This window comes from Daphnia pulex, chromosome 3, assembly GCF_021134715.1.
Source record: "Daphnia pulex isolate KAP4 chromosome 3, ASM2113471v1".
NCBI classification, from domain to species: domain Eukaryota; kingdom Metazoa; phylum Arthropoda; class Branchiopoda; order Diplostraca; family Daphniidae; genus Daphnia; species Daphnia pulex.
In genome coordinates, this window is record NC_060019.1 from 5250051 (window position 1) to 5267338 (window position 17288).

Below are 17288 nucleotides of genomic sequence, written 5' to 3' on the forward strand. Positions count from 1 at the left end.
GTAAATTTGAAATTCAATAATTGGCTGGTCGATGCAAAACCATTTTTGTTAAAAATTTGCTTGTGGGCCAACGGTGTACTGATGGTAGTTGTTTTTGATATTTTTACCGTTATCTAGTTGTTCGGTTTGTACCGATATATTAGTCATTTTAAGCCAAAAAGAGGGCGGGCATTGCATAGAACAGCATGTCGGCAAAAAATTTGGGGGCCGCAAAATAAACCGTAAAACACGGCGCTTTACGGGGAAAACCCGTAAATTAATTGATTTCTCATTCCTATAATCGAACATCCTCCGTTTCGTCAAGCGTATGATACGTAAATTATTTCGATGAAAAGGGCATAAATAAAATAACCCAGAATGGAAATAATTTGACTAAAAATGTCATGGAATTATTATTTTTCGGGATTGTAAAAAACAACAACAAATCTATTTTAATACAACTTGTTTGCGGTTAAAAAGCACTAAAATGTAAAATGAGACACTGACACACACTGTATTAATTCACAGTGCCTACACCACAATTTCACCATTACTTTTATGTATTTCCGTATGAACACCAAGGATAAAATAACACAGGATTATACAATTGAGAACCATTGCGCATCGCAATAGGCAAGGAACTCGAAGAAAACAGCCGTTCAACTGAGATCAAGACAAGACATAAAAGAGAGCAATGAACACAATAAAGATTTTTGTTCAAACAAGATATTTGTTCTTTTTTGTTAAATAAAGACGGTGTCACTTGACGTAGTCAGTCTAGTTATGCTAAAATAGTAGAGACGCAACCCTCATTGAAATGCAGCGTGTCGGAACAATGTCAAAAAACCGTATTCTCAGGGGGTTACACACATTTTTGAAAGGAATAAAAGATTTTTCTCAAGTGAAAAGAATAAAACGTGGCCCAATGTTGCGCCGACATAGAAAAAGTCTGTCTATACTGAAGTTAAGAAAAAAAAAAAAAAACTGGAATTTGGCTTTACGAAGAAGGCTTCGGTCGAACGCAAATCTTCCATGCTTTCAAAGTTCTGGTTTTTGTACGTTCGTTTATCATCCGAGATCCTATTACCGCTCAAAATGAAACTAAACTGAATGAAGCGTAGAGGAAATAGTGCGCAGCCATTAATTGAACTAGAAAGATCAGATCTACAAGAGTGGGACCATTTGTGTTTCTTCTATTACATAAATTTAGTCTTTCTTTTTAACCTACAAGGCGTTGACTTAATTTCAAATTTGGTTCAGATAAGGAAAGCAACTACATAACCCAAGCAGTGGAAGTGGGTAAGACCCAAAATTCAGTTGAACTAAAAGAATGACAATATAATAATTTAATATGGTCTTAGGTTTCAGTAACGATGGAGCACTTTCCGATTGACGAGAACGATGAGCATTAATTAGAGTAAGAGCGGGTCTGGGGGAAAGTATTTTTCATTTGTAAAATAACTGTTGCCGCTCAGTCATAGAATACGTTACAGTAACGAGTGGAAAGCCTAATGAGATTAGCATAGGAGATAATTGAGATTAAAGCGAAAGTGAGAATTCTTCATTTGAATCTACTCGATAGTTGTTTTTCTTTAAGGAAGCGCAAGAATAATAATGATAAAAAAAGAGGCCATTGGGGTTCAACATGCACGAAGTCGCAAATTCTGTTCCTGTCTCAATAATTCTGATCGAAATTCTGCTATAGTTTTGATGCGGGTGTACGACCCTTGCTACTACAGCTATCCAACAAGAGGTTAGGAAATATGGAAAATAAGGGAAGCATTTTGTTATGATGCGGTTCAATAAGTAATGGTAATTAAAATCCTAGTTTGTCACAAAATACTTTACTGTTCAAGCCATGAGTGAAGCTGAATGTGATATACCAGTCGTTACTTGCAAAACGTCACAATATTCACGCACAAGATTCGCAATTTGAAAAGCCTAGTTAAAATTCAAATCGTTGGTTAAAGGAATAATTGTAAATGAAAGCAACTGAATTAAAATTTACCTGATGGGTGTTCAGAATGACTTTACTAGGCTTTGAATCAGTTCCCGTTATAACCATAAGACAATTTAGAGTTGGGCTGACGCTAATCAACGTCGAATAATCATAATTGCAAAGGATATGGCGCGTTCGATGCTCCAGAAGGTGTAATCCTCGTTGATCGATAGCAAGCCACAATGCTTTAGGCCAGTTTGATGTGAAAGATTGCTTCAAAGTACATTAAGGGGGATATAAAAATATATATGGTTAATAATTTGAATATTAATGAAATACGTAAATCATAAAAAAAAAAAAAAAAAATTTTGAAAAAATAAAAACCAACAACAATAAATAAGCAATCTCCTCGGCGATATTTTCCGAGATATTTTGAATTCAAGTTAAATCCTAATGTAAAATGCAGTTCTAAATACAAGCAATCTCACCATAACATCATAGAAGGTTGCTTTGTGTAGGGGCCAACTTTGTATTATGTTGAAAAAAGCCTATTATTTCGGAAAAAAAAACTGTTAGTAACCATTATGTAAGATACGTAGCTCAAATGAACAAACCTGTTTTGCTTCCTGAGGAGTCATGCCAAATAGAGACTGGTGGTGAAGGGCCACCACTTCAGTTCCAATCAAAGGTAAAATCCGAGGAGGGAGACAATGCTGAATGACAGCTCCATAGTTCAATTGGGGACTAGGGCAATAGTCGCCCAGTTCAATTTGCGCTCGCAGTGAACAAATCATTATCTATATACAAGGTAAAAACAAGAAAATTATGATGTTTCGGGTTATGTAAATATACATATCAACATAAACATAGTTTACTAATGAAAATAAATCAATAAATAAAAAAATATACTAACAGCTTCCATCTCAGTCACAGGAAAGCGATCGACGCGAATGGAGTGTAACATTTGGAAATAAAGAAGTTCCTTTTCCACTGGATCTCCTAAATTTATGTACTGATCCAAAAATAAATGTTTTTTGAAAAGAAATGCATGATGCTGTTGAGGATGTTGCTGGGCGCCTGAGTTTCTGCTTAATAAAAAACAAATTAAGTTAAGGGAACAAAGTTCTCTCGTTATCTTAATAATAAATTCCGTTACAGGTAATATAAATTTGAATTTGTCATAAAAAGCCAAATTTTGTCTGAAAACTTATTAAGGAACACCGCAAATAAAAAACATTTAGCCTATCACGTTACTAATCTGCTAATAAATAAAATTTATTTTAAGACCTACCTGTATCTTTCCCATTTCCCCATGACGTCAGTTAATTTTTCGTCAGACACCATGCTGCGTTCTACATCGCCGAGAACTTCATACAAGGCAAATCCTTGGGATGTACTTCGCAGGCCTATGCGACTTTTTATTATCTCAATAACATCATTAGCAGTTGCCGTTGGCTCAAATTCAACTGCATGGAAAGCACCTAAAAAGTAATGTATAGTGACAATCAGGACTGAAAATATTCTATGTTGAATTGAGAAGTGACAGTACCATCCATAAGATATATTCTGGCGTAGATTAATCTTCGACTGACTGTACACAAAATTTCTTGCGACGACGGAGACCACTGACGTCTACGACTGTTCATGGTTTTGTATAGACACTATCAAATGAAAATAACAAAAAAAAAAAAAAAAATTTATAGAAAACTCAAATTATGAAAATTAATGATTAGAAAAAACCAACCTTTTCGGCAAAACGAGCAAATTTTCCTTCTTCGGACGTGACATCAGCCGAACATAACTTTAGGTGAGCGATGAGATATTTACGAATAATTTTATCATGCGGCAACGCTATGGAACACATCAAAGTCAGCAGAGCCCAATGACGAAGGTTGACACGTGAATTCGCTTCCGGGTGATCTGTTGTCTGTTTGATCAGCTGCAAGAATAGTTCGTTGAACAAACATTCCTTCTTCATGCTGCGTTCCAATAAGGTCTGGGCAAGTGGAATCAATTCTTCTTCACTACCCGGATGACCATCTTCTGGCTGTAATAACCCAGAATAGGAGAGCACCAAACGAAAATTATCCACAGCAGCTTTGTCATCCAGTTCCGTAAATTTGATAAGTGACTGAGCCAGTGGATACCGAGTGAAAGCCCACTCTGCATGGCTAAATCCTTTGTAGTTTTCACCGCAAGAGCTGGACGAAATTGCTCGCAGCTTATCGATTTTCGTTTTATTTAAACGTCGTAGAGTTGAGCGTAAGAATCGTCCCATGTCATCGATCGGTTTACGCAAAATGCCACTGTCCACCAGAAGCTTCCGACAATTGATAACGTTTTGAAAACGGCGTAGTCGGTCCTCACTAGTAACCGGCTTCAGTTTCTTCTTCGGGCGATCTAAATCCGTTAACCAATAAGATAATGCCGGGCAGTAACTGACGATGAGTGAGGCGATTTCTTCCTTTTCTTTAGTTTCGAAAACTAGACACTTGTGGGCATCTGAAAGCGATTGTAGAAGTGTCAGAGTAAGAAAGTCATCACTGGGATCAATCAAGATGGATTCAATGTCGGCGTAGCGGTATTCGTACATGACGAATTTGTCATCTGGTTTTATCAAGGCTACTCCATCGCAGTTCACGCCCTAATTACCGAAACATGAACGTTTGAATTAGTACCATAGACTACACAAATAACAGGAGACACATACCAAAATTAATTTGTTTCCATAAGCCCAATAGCCGCGATAGGTGACTGAAAACTGCGTAACGCCATACAACGGAAAATGCATCACACACGAAAGATCTGTGACAAATTTGAAGGGGAAACAAAAAAACCTTAATTAGTGAAAATATGTCGTTTTTTAAGAGAGAACAGAAGGTAATCGTTTTCTAGAGACGTTAGTGTATAGTCTCAGCAATTTTTTCCCTGATGTTTACTGTTTAATTTACTAGTAGTAAATTGATGAATTACGTTTATGGAAATGATTATGGAATCTACAAATTTGTTTGCTAAAAAAATTCAAGAATAATAAAACATTTTTTACTTACACCAAACACGTGCTATTAGTTCGGATTTGCCGGTTCCATATTGAACATGTGCGTGACTTAACAACTGATGCCATTCTTCTCGCTGTTTTTGGGCAATGACTCGGTGGGGAAGATAAACTTCCAATTTATCATAGGTTTCTTCTTTTCCTAAAAATCAGAAATAAATTGAACGAGCATGAATTAATCAAAAGGGAAAAAATAATTGCTCGATTTCGCCAATATCTTACTTGAATCAGGGTCCCCAAGGATAACTTGAAGTTGAAGACCGGCGAGCTGTAGCGAAACTTTATCATTGATAGGGAATTCATCTAATTCGACGACAGAGTAAACAGCTTGTCCATAAAGCAAGGCGATTTCCATGGGATCTTCAGAAAGTTCACGAGATCCACGGAAGAGTCGGCGATAGAAATAAAAGCGATTCTCCGGAGTTGAGGCTGGCGAAACGACCTTCAAACCACGAGTACTTCCACTGCCGCTTGTGGTGACTGAGCTTCTGCCCGCTGTGTTGAGAAATATTTGAACGGTGTTAGCGGGAGGTCTCAGTTGATAAAAAAAACGAAACAATAGTTACAATGGTGTGATGGCGAAGATTCTTGTTTAGTCTCCCAAGCAGTGAGCACATCACAGACGAACTCGTGGGCTTTAATATGAGAGAATCTACCGTGTGCAGGACCCTATCAGAGTAAAAAAAAAGAAATTAGTCAACTCTTGCCAACATTTCGGACAAGTATTAATCAACCTGATAAAGCGCCCATCCGTCATTCGCATTTAATCCCAAACTTTCAGAAATGCGTTGCACTATGTCACCGGCAGTGTCCAACGGGGCTAGTAAAAACAACCGTCGATTATGTTCATATATATTAAACTGGAATTCCAAATAGTATAAATTCGATTATTAAAAAAAACAAAAAACAACTTACAGATGTCTAGGGCTCTGCTTTTCCCGTCTAAAAAATAGATTCGGCAAACGACGGATCCCAACCGACGAATCGCTTCCACCTCACGGGAAGATGGCGGCTGAAATGTTTAAGGAAAAAAAGAATTACAATCGTAGCCAATTACGAATTTTAAAAATGTCGACTGTGCTGCACACAGCCAAGTATGAGTGAGAATGAGAAAGTTTATGTGGATTAATAGCTTTTATGATCAATTATAACAGTTGTTTACAAAAAAAAAAAAAATAAAAATAAAAATAAAAATATCGGGAAGCTTCTTATTAGAACTTTCTGTCATTCTTTGTAGACACGAATTGAATGATGAATGTAAAGATTAAAAAAAAAAAAATAACTTAAAAAAAAAAAAAAAACTACCATTTTTCGATCGGCAATTCTAGAAGATCGTAGGCGTTCTCCACACCAGTACACGAATGGATAATGCCTGGTGGATGTCAGCACGCTATTCTTTCGAATGAAACTGTCGACGTATTTGTGTAACATTTTGCTAGGAACAAACGCGACAACGCAGAAAGCCAATAAAATCCAAATCTGAATTATAGAAAAATAAAAATTACAACGTAATCCGTAACCAAAAAACGTATCGGTGATATACTTTTTCACACATATCAGGCGAAGGATTATTGGTAGACTGCCGCATACCTGGAGACAAGTTATGAAAATAATCATAACATTTAGCATCTTTAAACTTTGCCGTTTAAAGAAAAAAAAAAGAATTATATTCGTATATTCTTACACATGACATATAGCTCATCTCGTAGATCATCTCGCTCCAAACCATGACCAATGACCGTGTTCAGGAATGTTTCTTCTTCTTCATACTTCATCTCGCTTTTCATATATCTTAATAAATTTAAATTCGTTAGTAATCTTAAAAATTACACAATTTTTCGAAAAAGGCAACAGAGCAATAATGATTTATAGGAGAAGTTAAAAACGCTCAATACCTGCACAAATCCTTGAAAATGTCGCAAGCGACTAATATACTATCATGGTCATAAAGTACGAGGTGAGAAGTGGGTATGTAGTTGAATTTTGTAAACACAACCATTTCTTCCTTTGAAATAGTGATCGTCTCTCCAGGTTTCTTATTTCTATTCAAATGGGAAAGAATGAATGTCAACGAGAATTATTAAAACAGCAAGCGCATTAGTTTTGATTCGATTATAAAATTACTTTTTAAGAGTAGATCCGAGATTAACTTCTGAAATATACTCGTGCACGTTGAAATTTTTCTCGGCGTATTCAATCAATTCATGTAGTTCATTTGCCTAAAAAACAACGTTCCAAGCCAATCGCCTTTAGTTACTACAAAGGCAACCAACTCAAAACAAATCAAATATTTATTGTCTGCGGAATGATTGCTTACCTGATTGGCAGCAGATTGAATGTCTTCTTCCAATTCGTGAAGTTTTCGAGCAATCCTTAGCTTCCGTCTCACTTCACGGTTCTCCCTATTCGGCTTCCAGAGATCAGAAAGTGTGGCGGGATTAGTTTCACTTTCTTGTAATTTTTCACTCTATTGATTTTTGATGGAAATTTTGGTTAAATGACACATTTTCCCCTTTCAAAAATAATACCTCGCCAAAACCAGCATGAAATCGAGGCTGAATAGCTTCATAGATTGGTTCATCTTGATGAACAGTAGGTGGTGGTGGAGGTCTTTCCGTTGGTTCCGGTAGAGACGGAAAACCAAATGGTAGAAGTGAATCTGAAATTGAAGATTCGGGAGATTCTAGCATTGGAGGAGGAGACGGCAATGGAAGTTCTTCGTAATCCTTAGAAACTTCTTCGGTTTGTTCCATGCTCCTAAAACCAAATGAAAGAAACAACAATATAGTTCATGTGTGCAAAGGGACTCAAAAGTTATTACTGCAAGTACTCTCTTTCTCGAGAAACAAGTTGGATTTCTTCATCAAAGCCAGAGGCTAATTCTGTCATCTGATTTTCTATTTCCTCAAGCATGGCATTCTTGCCTCCGTCAGCATGCACTTCCGACAAAAACGCGAATAGGTTGTCCAGGTCCACATTATCAGCAACTGCGTTAGCTAACGGATCTTCAAGCGGGTTATTGGAACACGCTGCAGAAAATTTGGAGTTCAATTGGACAGTAAAATGCGACAAGGCGTGGAGATCATTCTTCGTCGGGCGAATCGGCGTGTGGCTATTGCTCTCGTCAGCAGAACTCTGAGATTGCAGACCAGTGTTATCCTTTCAATAATAACAAATATATTTGGTTAATAACAAAGGAAAATGAGCAAACAATGATGGAAACTAGCGCTATTTCTTTTATGCCGCTGCTTTTCTCAAACAATCCTACTATTACCTCACTTACAAAAATCAATAAAGAAAAATATTACCTGGTCACTAATTGACGAAACTTCTTCTAAAGTCTCGGCAGCTTCCATTTCTTGAGCAGCAATTTTATCTCTTTCTCGTTGCTTCGCTTCAATTTCCTCAACTCGACGCATTTCCCTCAATGCCATTGCTACTTCGCGAGCAAACATACCGCGCAAATGACTCTGAATGACAATCGCTGCTCGGCGTCGTTGTATGAATTTCAAACGAAGTTGCCACCCTTTAAATGCATGCTGTAGCACTAATGCAGCATTTCTCTTATTTAAATAACAACGACGAACTACGAATCTTCTCCAATGCGATTGCAATAAAATGGCGGATCGATTCAGAGTGTAGATTCGAGAGGATTCCAATGGTTCATAAACCTGCAATCGGAGGAAGACTTTTCTTTTTCCCACCTAAAACAAAAAATAATAACAAGAAAAAGATAATGGCCAGTGAAAAATAACAATACCAAGTTTCATACCTGCCACTGGTCGGTAGGGTATTTTAGGTATTTTAAAATCGAGTGAACTATATCCTTGGCACCGCTTCCGACGGGAAAGTGGGTTCCTTTACAAAGGCACTTGTACGAGGAAATGAACGAGTCAAAATCTATATGGACGGGGTATCCCTCTCTACGTATTCTAATTAAATCGAGCATGCCTAAAAATATTAAATTACAGAAATTGGTCTGATGATATTTTTAAATGAAAGTAATACCCAAGTAACGAAGCTGATCCAAGACCATTGGTTCATGGAAAGTATTGGCAAGTTTACCCGTGTTCGGCTTTATACACCGTACGTACCTATGCCACACACACAATGAGTTATTTCAAATTCTTGGGTCAAAATGACATTTCCTTTTTAGCTAAATTCAACATCTTTACAAACATCTAGACATATTCAGTTATTCACCAAGGGTTAGTCGACTGGAGTGATTGTACAAGTTGAGTTAACTGAATGCGAAAGGTATCACTCTTTGTTGGTTTGGCTTTATTTGTTCCACGAGCGACAGTGTTGGTCCCACAAATGGCCTTGGACTGGGTTAGCGATTCCTATGTACAGATATATAAAATATTACCCGCAATTGCCAATACCAAAATTTGTGACTGGGCAGTCAACATTATTCTGAAATTAATGAAAGCAGGAAAAATTGGAACGGTGTTTCCATATGCAATCAAAGGGCTCGAATTTAAGGCTTTTAGAATACAACCGAGAATGAAACTGCGATTTCATTGGGAACTAACTAAAAGTATTATGATTGCGACAATTACATACTTGGTTGGGCAAACTTGTGAATTCCCGAACAAGAGCTTTCTGCGAGTTAGTTAGGAGATCCAGAAATACTTCTTGATGAACATCACGGTTCTTGTCCACGAAACCCGAAACATTGTACATTACCGCTCCCGCGTAATGTCGTATTCCAAATACTTCTTCCCATTTTCTCCTATCGTCGCCTAAGAAATCCAAGCATTAAAATATAAGAACTAATTAAATGATTCCAAAAGAAGCTCGTGAAACCTTTTATGTAGTAAGCATGATTTTCAAATTCAGCATGGAGATTCGTTATATACGACAGGTCGCCTGCAAAAAAAAAAAAAAAAACAAAAAAACAAAAAACACAAAAAAATATGTTAATTTAGTATTTTTTTTTTTTCAAAGCAGGCAAGATAAGAACTTACATCCTTTAGGCATATGGCACTGTTCAGAGAGTAGCTTGAGGATGCAAAGAGGAGGCTTTTCGATAAGCTCAACACATTGTGAGTTGTCGGTAAATTGAATATGAGAAAATTGAATTTCTTCTGTTGAATAGAGTTCTTGTTCAAGAGCGAAAACATAATGATTGAAAAAACGATGGAGTTTTTCGTTTGTGTAATTGATACACAGCTGCTCGAAAGAATTTTGCTCGAAGTTTTCGAAACCGAAAATATCTAAAATTCCCAAGAAACGATTAGTGTTTTCTCCAGGACTAGTGCAGCGATTGATGTGGTGTAATAGCCAAGAAAAGGTTCGAGAATATAAAACACGAGCCATTGCATGTCTATTTTCCCGCGCCTATAAAATTGTTAACATTTGTTTTTATTTTAACAAAATTAAGCACATTATGTATGAGTATGAAACCAACCTCGTGAAGCCGCAAAGGTATTTCAGTGACATTTCCACGAACGTTGATTTGGCGCAGAATGAGAACTTCTTTGAGTTTAAATTGCTCTTCAGAACTCAGTCCCAGCAACTTTCCGATAATGGCAACAATCTCTTCGTCTTCCGCGAGCAATTCACATTTCTCTCCGTCTATATCCTAAAAAAGAAAAAATTACAAATTAGTAGCGAGGCCAAAAGGAAGTAAAGAAACAAAAAACCTGAGCAACAAAATAAAAGGCAGAAGTCTAAATTATGAGATAACAACAGCATCCAGTAAATAGTTACCTTAAAACGGAGGTTTCCAAGCCACAAAATTCCAGCCACAACAGAAAATATGCTTTCTGTATCTTCGGTGGTAACCTGAAGAACATTGAGCGCTAAACGAAGTCCATCAAATTTTTTAGAATCATCAACTCCATTTATGCTTGCACATCCACTTTGATTAACATATTCATAGTGATTCCAAGATTTCAGCATCCAAAGATTGGACAACTCTTTATCGTGCTATAAAATTACGAAATATTAATTTTCCAAACATAAAATTACACAATCCACATAAAAAGATTTTATTTTTTACCTGGGCAGCAGCAAGCAGTTGATAAAAAACATGGTAATTGCGTTCCCCTTTACTTTATTACAACAAAAAAATAATAATGGATTAGAAAGTACAATAATCTTTAGTTTAAATTTTGAAATATAACATCCCATCTTTTTCTTGAATGTATTGGTTCAACTAACCTTTGAACCGTAATTCGTGATAATTCCAGTAGGTAATCTTGAATGATGCATCCACTGATTTTGACTTGAGCGTCAAAGCAAACTTGCATGAATTTTCCAAAACGTGAAGAATTGTCATTACGTACAGTTTTCGCATTTCCTTTAAATAACATATTAAAATGAAAATAATAATAAAAAGGAACTTAAGTTTAAATGTCTAACCAAATGCTTCAAGGATAGTATTGGCTTCAATAATTTGATGTTGAACCCATGTGCTGATATTAGAAGTAACTGAACACAAGTAATTCAACACGAATTTGGCAGTTTCAGTTTTTCCAGCTCCACTTTCACCACTGATAACCACAGATTGATTAACACCCTTATGCTGGAATGATGTAAATGCTGATTCTGTTAAAAGGTACACATGGGGTTCCCTGTTAACTAGTTCATGTTTTTTCTGGTATCGTTCCACATAATCCTTTGATAAAAAATATTTTTTGTGATTAATATTATTGATACAATATTTCTTTTTGTAAATTACTAATCCATAAATTGGTAGGTCTTTATATGGATTTACAGCAATCAAAATGGTGCCTGCACAGGTCTAAAGAAAAAGGGAAAAACAAAGTTATCACATTGATTTATTAAGCTGTGATTGCTTAATTACATAAATTTCGTCTCTTTTGTATCGAGTGCTGAGGGTTAGGTTGATGCCTCTCTCATCAATATTTGATATTAAAGTTAAATCTGAAACACCATCCTCAGGGTGTGCACCTGTAAAAGTGTTGGAAAAAAAAGTTTATTTCATTTTCTAGAGGTTCCTATACTAACAGAACTGTAGCAGGACTGTTATGTTCTAAATATGTCACTATGTTTACTACTACAAACACAAATAATTTAGATATTTCCATGACTTGTGGAAGTACAAGTGCATAAAAAATCCTATTTAATAATAAATAAAAAAAAAACCTTTTTCATTTAGAGGAGCCATGAAAGAATAAAGGATTAAATGATACTGAAAAAAAGTAGGTGCTATGTTCTAAAAGTTCACAGATAATTACTGTAAGCAAGTTTTTCTTTTGGCTTTATCTACATAGATATGAGCCAGGAAACCAAAATGCATTTCCTGGGGAAAAATAAAAAAATTATCAGCAAAACACAATCTTCCTTACCATTAATTATGCACCCTGGTGACTTTTCCATGATTTTTGGTTTGATTGGATATCATAGAATTGGCATACTATTCTATTGTTTGACACTATGCATTTTCTTAATAATTTTTTATATAACAGTGACGCGCAATTTTTTTATTTTCTCGCTGATTTGATTCACTGAAACAACAAAACCATATTAGAAAGAAACATAAGACGGAAGCAGACGAAATTCAAAAACGCCATCGGCTTATGAATAATAAAAAAAATTTAACGCGCTGTAATTTTATCAAGACAAAATTTTGACTTTGACAAGTAAGTCAACTAGTCGAGTCGAGACTCAAAAGTAGAACTTGTCTATATGTTTAAGGCCGAAGAACTAGCAAACTGGGTAACAAAAAAACCTAAATTGAACAGACATAAACGAGCAAACGACGATTGGAAGTTGTTTGAAAAACCATTTTATTGCAATTTCTTGTTACTTGTTATTAACTTTGTTAACATTATTAAGAAAAAGAGCTAACAGGAATTAGATTTTTGAAAAAAGTTCCTCAATTTTCGCCCCCAACTCCTCATCAACATAGCGCATTAAAATCTTAAAGTTATCGCTAGATGGCTTTTGAATGAAGTCGGCGCAGGATTTCTGAGCAACCCTACTGACGGCACGTCAGGCCATGTATATCTAGTCAAAGAAGTTGCTTGGTTTGCTTCCCGACTTCAACCTCACACGTTGCGAGCCTCCATTTGACTCACTTTCCCTTCAGTTGTCCTTTTGGTTTGACAGAGTTTCACGATGGCCGCCAATATCACTGACACTACAGCTGCGGCGTTTGTTTATTCTTATCTCCAAGAAAAGGACCCCAATTACGCTGAAACATTCAAGAAAAAGACAAACGCAGTAAGTTTTCAGTAGTTTTTCCTTTAACACGTGGTTGGCGTAGTCAGTTGCAGATGCTTCATCCTCGTTATGGAGAACCACGTGGTCTTTCAAGTCGAGTTTCCAGAGCGCGTCACTTATTTCCTTTATGGATTGACTTTTTTTTTGTGTTTCGTGTTGTCGATTTTTGTGAAAGGACGCCGTCTTAAGTTTTTTCTTTTTATGTAGCCGGTTCTTCTGAAAGGATCCCCATCTTTAAAGGATGTTATTGACCATTTCCAAAAGTTAGAAAATTTTGTTTAAATTAATGTTTTATGTAGTTTACAATAAGCATTGTATTTAGGACTTCCCCACTGAAGAGAAGAATTTCGCTTGACAATGCATCAGCTGCAAAAAAATCAAAAGTTGAAAGCAGTGACAGTGAGTCTGGTATGTTGTATGGCAGAATTTCCATTAAAATTGTCAACATTGTTAATGCTTTTATTCTAAGTGCCGCACAGTGGTTTTTAAGTAATTCTATTTGTTGATATTAGATTCAGGGATGGATGAAACAAAGCCAGTTGAAGTACCTAGCAATGGTGTTTCACACAAAATGAATATCACAGCTAAACCTGCCTCAAGTGGTTCGTCAGATGATAGTGATTCAACTGATGATGAAGCCCCTGTTACCAAAGTTACACCTTTAAAAGCCCCGAACAAGCCTCAGACACCTGCTGCTAGAGCTGCTGCTGCACAGAAAAAATCTGACTCTAGTTCTTCAGATTCAGACTCAAGTGAAGATGTATGTTTAGATAATACTATTTATTTAATTTAAAAACAAGGATTTTATTTACTTTTGTATTAGGAAGCTCCAAAGCCTGTTAATGGTACACAAACATCTGCTAAGCCAGTACTTAAAAAAGCTGAATCGTCATCTTCAGAAGAGTCTGACAGTGAAGAGGAGACAAAGCCTGTGCAGATCACTAAACCCATTATTAAAACACAGCCTGTTTTAATTAAAAAAATTGAAAAGGAATCCAGTTCTGAGGAGTCTGATAGTTCAGAAGAGGAGTCCAAGCCTGTCGTCAATTTATCAAAGCAAGTTGTCAAGCCTGTTGTTAAAGAAGATAGTAGTTCTGATGAATCTGACAGCTCTGAAGACGAGACACCATCTGCCAAACCAACAGTTGCTGTTAAGGCGGCTGTTGCTAAAGCAAACCTTAAGAAAGAAGAAAGTTCGGAAGAGTCCGATAGCTCTGAAGATGAAAAGATTGTTGCTGCTTCAAAAGTTACGCCTGCTAAGGCCCCGGCTAAAGTTGTAACTAAACAGGAGAGTTCAGAGGAATCGTCGGACAGTTCTGAAGACGAAAAACCAGCTCCCAAATCGACTCCACTTCGCGCAGCAACTAAGGCTCCAGCAAAAGTGGAGAGTTCCGAAGATTCCGATAGTTCAGACGAAGAAATTAAACCCACCGTTGCTTCCAAACCAACTGTTGCTTCCAAACCTACTGTCGCTTCCAAACCTGGAAACGCTAACGAGTCGGATTCAAGTTCGGAGGAGTCGAGTGATGAAGAGCCAGCGCCAGTAAAAGCCACTCCATCTAAGTCTGTTGTTTCTAAAGATGCCGACAGCAGTGAAGATTCGGAGGAGAGTTCTGACGAAGAAACTATACCTACGAAAACAAAACAGAATTTGTCGATGGGTGCGGGAAATGACAGTTCACAGAAACAAGTAAGATGCCTATAGTGTCACACAGTTAAGAAATGTCGATGTTTAGTTCTTTTACTTTTAGAAGCCGCAGAATTCTACTCCTAATTCGGCAAATACACCGGGAAAGGTAAGGATATTGGTATTACCCTTTCATGCCATATTGTATTGTACTGTACTAATGGACTTGCGCTGAACAGAATGGTAGTTTTGCTGCTTCCACTACTCCCAACGACTCGAAAAAAGATTTCAATGGGGGGAGCGCACGTCGAACCGTAAGTAATGCATGTGCTGGGAATTGTTTGTGTTAGCTAATCAAAATTTTGCCCCATAGCCCAACACTCCATTCCGGCGTGTGCGAGAAGAAGAAATTGAAATTGACCAGAAATTTGTCGATAATTCATTTACTGCAAAGGTAACTTTTCACTTTAGTGTGTGGTATAATCGTTACACCCCGAGGAGAAAGCGATTCCCTTCTGCGCAGCAAGCCGTTCGTCTGTTGGCATTTACTAATGAATGAATTGTTTTCCAGTGTAGATCACGACGTCAGTAGTCATTTGTGCCGTGCCACAATTTCTTTTGTTTAATTCTTTCTTGTAAACCCAATTTATTGACGGCTTGTTTTGCGCAGGAGGAAGAGGCCGATGGTGAAGATACTGACGTAGCAGCGAGACCTGGATTTGGATTTCAAAGGGGAGGTGGACAGAATGGGTTCGGCAATAGGGGAAGAGGTTTCGGCGATCGCGGAGGATTTGGTGATCGTGGCGGATTCAACCGAGGCCGTGGATTTGGTGGTCGGGGCGGATTTTCCAGAAACGGAGATGGAGAGCAGGGAGACGGTTCCAGCGAGAACAGAACTCCAGGAAGGGGAGGGTATGGCGGATCTAATCGAGGCGATTCTGAAGGTGGTTTTAGGGGTGGACGTGGGGGATTTTCCAGGCCAGAAGGAGGCGGTGATGGAGGATTCAGAGGGGGTTTTCGAGGCGGATTTCGGGGTGGTGATAGAGGACGTGGCGGTGGTGATAGAGGACGCGGTGGTTTCCGAGGTGGTAGGGGTTTTGGCAACAGAGGTTCTTCAGGGCCTTCAATTCAAGCAGACTCCTCGGGGACTGGTTTAAACAAGAAAATGGTGTTTGAATAGTAGTTAAAATGTGTTGCAAATTTCAGGTAAATTCGTTGTGTACTCGCAACTTTTTATTGATTAATATTCATTGTTTCTTTTTTAAAATTTATTTACAGAGAGGTGCGTCGGGTTCGTGGGGAGAGCGTGCCAACCTTGATTTAATACACACCAAGGGAAAAAGTTTTCGACATGAAAAGACAAAAAAAAAGCGAGGAAGTTACAGGGGAGGAGCTATTTCATTCGAAGTGAACTCGATTCGTTTTGACGACTAAATTCTTGATGCATTGTTTTCATACCCGTTTTAATTTCATCGATTCATTTTCCCGACAAATTTGTAGTTTGTCTTTGTCAAAATATTACATAGCTTGACACCTGAAACATGCCTTTTCAAAATTTTATTGCGTCTATGATCTGTTGTGTCGTGCCATTGGGTGTGGTTCCACGCTTCAGATTACTGCACATATGACTATTCTTTACTATTAGCGAAATAGTACAGATCATAGAATTACGTGTAATGAATCCCGTGTATGATGAGTAGAATATTGAAATAGTAAAAATTTGATAAAGAATTCGAGATTTTTAATTATGTACCTTAAACTCGCGTCTTTGTCACAAACCCAAGAATTTTACATAATAGATAATACCGCGCATAGCGCACTTTTTCAACAGTGTTTCAAAAGTTTCGCAAATTTCTGATATCATACAAGAAAAAATTATAAACATCTCTCGATCTCTGTCTCAATAATCCTGTATGTTGATATCGTGGTAATATTATGATCAATTAGATTTCATAATGATTACATATCACGATGTGGATGACTAATAGCCTGCCTCTATCCCATATCGCACCATACCGCAATAGATTCATTTTTATCGAGCTTTTTTTTTAAATTATGATTATTTGATTATTTGATTACGTGTAAGGTCACATTTCAATTTTCGTGTTATTTGTTTTTTTTTTAAATGCGTAAATTTCTTCTCAATGTCTCACCAAGAGGGCCATGAATTGGCAGGTGTGTTATTACACTGTTATAATCATCCTTTCAAAAATTTAAACATAATTTGTCATCTTGTTTAAGTTTAACTCAGGATGGATTCTGCTATCTACTGAAGAATTCAACGGTTTCTGGTTGTTGGACTCGGTGCGAAAAAAAAAAGATGTAAAATTAAATCCACGAATGAGTGTTCCTTGATTACAGTGATGTGTAATAAATGCAAATCATGAACTGATTTCGAAATAGCAGAGTGATGAAGGGTGGTGGCGATACGGAAGAATGTGGAAAAAGTTAGAAGTGATTCCGTGAATAACGAGTTGGTGGCAGCACGTTAT

At 37.2% G+C, this 17288-nt stretch overlaps 2 protein-coding genes across 9 annotated transcripts; one reads left to right on the forward strand and one right to left on the reverse strand.

The window, feature by feature from the left end:
- Positions 1–521: 521 nt before the first annotated feature.
- LOC124191116 (myosin-I heavy chain-like) lies at positions 522–12616 on the reverse strand. 5 transcript variants are annotated; one of them, XM_046584129.1, is made up of 37 exons: positions 12293–12616; positions 11788–11894; positions 11662–11724; positions 11343–11598; positions 11142–11280; positions 10981–11032; positions 10689–10907; positions 10387–10560; positions 9944–10316; positions 9783–9845; positions 9540–9718; positions 9177–9316; positions 8982–9067; positions 8746–8924; positions 8282–8677; positions 7804–8132; positions 7502–7730; positions 7291–7440; positions 7098–7192; positions 6869–7015; positions 6658–6764; positions 6517–6563; positions 6279–6452; positions 5889–5985; positions 5708–5793; positions 5540–5642; positions 5196–5468; positions 4969–5115; positions 4629–4723; positions 3663–4562; positions 3468–3579; positions 3210–3399; positions 2832–3003; positions 2533–2715; positions 2407–2466; positions 1988–2191; positions 522–1920 (listed from the first exon to the last, which is right to left on the reverse strand). In XM_046584129.1, the coding sequence occupies exons 1-37, from the start codon at positions 12321–12323 to the stop codon at positions 1831–1833; spliced, it is 6447 nt and encodes a 2148-aa protein (XP_046440085.1). In that variant the 5' UTR covers positions 12324–12616; the 3' UTR covers positions 522–1830. The 5 variants fall into 5 exon arrangements, with proteins under 5 accessions (XP_046440085.1, XP_046440083.1, XP_046440082.1 ...); XM_046584127.1 differs by having other exon boundaries at positions 2832–3006; XM_046584126.1 differs by having other exon boundaries at positions 7795–8132.
- A 267-nt stretch (positions 12617–12883) lies between these two features.
- On the forward strand, positions 12884–16336 carry LOC124189718 (nucleolar protein dao-5-like). 4 transcript variants are annotated; one of them, XM_046582166.1, is made up of 9 exons: positions 12884–13169; positions 13377–13432; positions 13492–13577; positions 13682–13929; positions 13993–14859; positions 14921–14965; positions 15036–15110; positions 15170–15250; positions 16075–16336. In XM_046582166.1, the coding sequence occupies exons 1-9, from the start codon at positions 13065–13067 to the stop codon at positions 16228–16230; spliced, it is 1719 nt and encodes a 572-aa protein (XP_046438122.1). In that variant the 5' UTR covers positions 12884–13064; the 3' UTR covers positions 16231–16336. The 4 variants fall into 4 exon arrangements, with proteins under 4 accessions (XP_046438122.1, XP_046438119.1, XP_046438120.1 ...); XM_046582163.1 differs by having other exon boundaries at positions 15467–16098; XM_046582164.1 differs by lacking the exon at positions 15170–15250 and having other exon boundaries at positions 15467–16098.
- Positions 16337–17288: the final 952 nt, after the last annotated feature.